At 32.6% G+C, this 3,414-nt stretch overlaps 1 protein-coding gene across 1 annotated transcript; it reads right to left on the bottom strand.

Annotated features, from left to right (window-relative positions):
- Positions 1-1,004: 1,004 nt before the first annotated feature.
- Positions 1,005-1,736, bottom strand: LOC108780525 (uncharacterized). Its single transcript, XM_018548281.1, has 2 exons — positions 1,610-1,736; positions 1,005-1,489 (listed from the first exon to the last, which is right to left on the bottom strand). The coding sequence occupies exons 1-2, from the start codon at positions 1,734-1,736 to the stop codon at positions 1,005-1,007; spliced, it is 612 nt and encodes a 203-aa protein (XP_018403783.1).
- Positions 1,737-3,414: the final 1,678 nt, after the last annotated feature.

Raw genomic sequence — 3,414 nt, 5'->3', positions numbered from 1 at the left:
TTTGGTCAAAATCAGTAATGTTACAGAATCTTTTGAAATTTTCATAAAAATTAAATAATATATTAATACACAGTTTTGTTGAAGCTCAGTGACCTTTACCGTGTAGTTTTCGAGATATTCCTCTTCAAAGTTCACTGTTTTTCTGCATATTTAGCATTGCGCTTATGGCCGCTGCGACCGAAAAACGGACAACTTGAAATATATTCTTTAATAATTGTTGATGCACAATAAGGATTTAGTTCAAAAACAAATCAAAATTACTTCAGTGTTCAGGGATCGTAATTCTTCAAAGACGATGTGATTAACCGTACGGTTGCAGAGTATTATTAATTGAAAAATAGTAGTTGGTTGTACATTCTTCCTCACCGTGAGCGATACAGAGGACGTGGCAACGTTGCAAACTGTTGTGGAGTACGGCGCACCGATCATTTCCCCGCATCGTCTGTTCATGCGGGGTTGCCACATCTCGAACTGTGAAAAGGCTACGTTTATCAAAATAATACCGTTTTTCTTGAAACTTCTATTATTCCCAAATATTCATGTTTCGAAATAAGCAATATTATTTAAAAACGGACCCTTTTATTTTAGTGAAAACAATTCCTATCTTCTTTTAAATATAAAAATGAAAAGATATTACTTTGACTAGCATCGTGTACCAAACCACCTTAATTAGTAAAATTCTTTCTTTTGATTAATCAAAAACTTTGAAGCATTTGTAGCGCCAAGTGAACCGTAAAGCCCATTCTACAATTGCGTAAGCGTAGTTGTAACTGGTTGTAGTTAAGAATTAATCAATCACAGTCAAATATTCTCCTCATATTTGACTGTGATTGGTTAATTCAATTACAACTACAACCAGTTACAACTACGCTTACGCAATTGTAGAATGGGCTTAACTGAACATAATATAATGATAGATAACCAACTTACACAGGAAAATAAAATATTCAAATACTGTCCTTGTACTTAATAAAAATGCACGCATTATTTTGAAATAACAATTCTTAATCAATAAATTCTTCAATGACTTGTAAAACCTTAATCAAACATTTCGTCCTCTTCTCTTTTGGAACATCTTCCATTATGGTAGCAATTGTGGCAGACAGTGATTCAAATGCAATATTTTTAGGAAGTGATGGTTTGATTTGCTTGTGTGACACAACATTTTCAACAGTATTAGCCATCTTATCCATCATCTGTACTGCTTGTCCGAGAAAACCATCCATGTTATTCTTCTTTCGCTTCGCAAAGTTGTCACATGGAGGTACAACGATTTCCGTATTCGCTTTGGATTTAAACTTTTTGGTTATAGTAGATGTGCCAAATGATTCTGATGTAGATATGCGATCTTTAGAATTTATTTCTTTGGTAGCAGATGGAGAAAAAGGTACGGATTGTATTGGATTTGTTTCAATGGTTTTGTTTATAAGCATTGAGGAAGATGATGACGACGAATATTGACTATGTACAGGTGAAGATATTTCAGATACTGATTGTATAGGAGAATGGCAACTGTTATTAGTATTTGCAGAATAGGACATTAAAATATTGTAAATATTAAAAATCCAAAATATATTCAACATCCCCAATGACATCTGACACTTTTTACCTGCTATAGATTCTGTTAAGTCGATGCTCCAAACTGATTCAAATGGAAAATTGGTGTTTGACTCATCATCAATTGCAGCTGATTCTGTTGATGTTGAAGGTATTTGTATGGAGATAGGTACCTTCATGTTTGAGCGAGTCCTGCATATTGCATAAAAAAATCAGATACACAATTTGAGTTGCACATGAAAAAAGATATAAATATACGTTCAACTTATATTCGAGGCTTGTAATGAGGAATAAGGAAGCTCATTTCCGCATAATAAGCGAAATCGATTCCCTCACTCTCATCTTGATCATTAATTGCACCAGAACCTGAAGGAATATATTCCTTTCGTTTGCGATGGGCTCGCACAAACATTGTACGGAGGTTATCCCAACGTTTCTGCACAGCTTCACCTACAACATAAAGTAATCTTGAATTTAATTTTAATAATTAATAATAAATTAATTTTATTATATTAATTTTAATATTAAAGAAAAATACGAGCGAAACAAAGCAATTTATATTTACAAACCTGATTTTGGTTTGGTCAGGGCAGCGCCCACTTGTTCCCAACAAGATTTTTTATCAACATTTTTATATGTTTTTATATTTTTTGCGTACAGGCATGGATTACTCTGTACAATTTTAATAATTTCGAGGTCGTCCAGATTCATTTTTTGAGAATTCAACAGCTAGATTACTCACTAAATGACACACGCGTAAAATTTCGCACTATTTTTAACCCGCTAAAAACATAGCTACCGAAGCTACATGATTGGTCAGTCGTAAGAAAATCGGTAGTCTGTATCTTAAATGTTGGCTGTTGGCCAACCTTACGGATTCACCGATTACGACTCACAGATAGCCCTTCCGACTCACCGATAGCGTCTTATGACTAAAGCTGCGATCTCACGGAGATATGCATATCTAGATATTTCCCCCACTCCCATCAGTATAGCTGAAAACAGAGCACTATCTCGATATCCAGATGTGATATCCGATAGTTCGATTTATCGAACTATGAGATTTACATTGGATACGCGACGACCAGCGAAGATTCAAAATGCAGGATAACATTATTGTTGTTAATATAATTTGGCATAACCTAAAATATAATAATAAATTTGAATAAAAATATCGCTTTCTTCTTAATCTTGTAAAATGTATGAAATATGTATTGTAATCCTTTTATATACATTTATATTTCAGTTAATATGTTACGAGTGTAACAAAAAAATAGAACAAGATGCAATTTTTTCTCACATTTGCTTCGCAGATATAGAAAATGTATATTTTTCAGGACAATATGTAATGAAGAGTGGTATGAGTTTATCTATTTTTTAATATAATTCTTAGCATGCTTATTAAAATTAAATAATAAAAAAGTAATACGTATTGTGGTGCTGAAACTGGTGCGTTCAATTCGTATACTGTTCTTTGTTACGTTGTTGTAAACCTGAGGAAACTCAAGTAATTTACTTATCATTCATTAGATATGCATGTCTGTGAAGTTGTAAAAAATTTTGAAGTTTTCCCTACGAAAAAAGTTACAAATTTTTTATCTAATGTCCTGTAAGGACTCTATACCAGTTTTGTATGCTAGTTTCAGCCTCATATATGCAGGGAATGGAAAGTTACTTTTTAAAAATAACTAGTTACAGTTACTCGTTACCGAGTAAAAAATGTAACTAGTTACAGTTATAGTTATCGCTTTTTAAAAGTAACTCGTTACAGTTACCGTTACTTGAAAAATAACTTTTCGTTACTTTTCCGTTACTTTTTTAAAATCAATTTAAAAATGTACTTTTGCATTTTTTTTT

This window comes from Cyphomyrmex costatus, unplaced genomic scaffold (genome assembly GCF_001594065.2).
Source record: "Cyphomyrmex costatus isolate MS0001 unplaced genomic scaffold, Ccosl1.0 scaffold704, whole genome shotgun sequence".
Taxonomy (NCBI): domain Eukaryota; kingdom Metazoa; phylum Arthropoda; class Insecta; order Hymenoptera; family Formicidae; genus Cyphomyrmex; species Cyphomyrmex costatus.
The sequence above is the reverse complement of the archived record's forward strand: the minus strand, read 5'-3'. Positions and strand labels throughout refer to the sequence as shown.

Excerpts from the sequence above, each read along its gene's own strand:
- LOC108780525 (XM_018548281.1), bottom strand. The coding sequence starts at position 1,736 with ATGAAGGTACCTATCTCCATACAAATACCTTCAACATCAACAGAATCA. Across the intron at positions 1,490-1,609 it reads CTTAACAGAATCTATAGCAG|TATCTGAAATATCTTCACCT; the intron begins GTAAAAAGTGTC and ends CTATACAATCAG.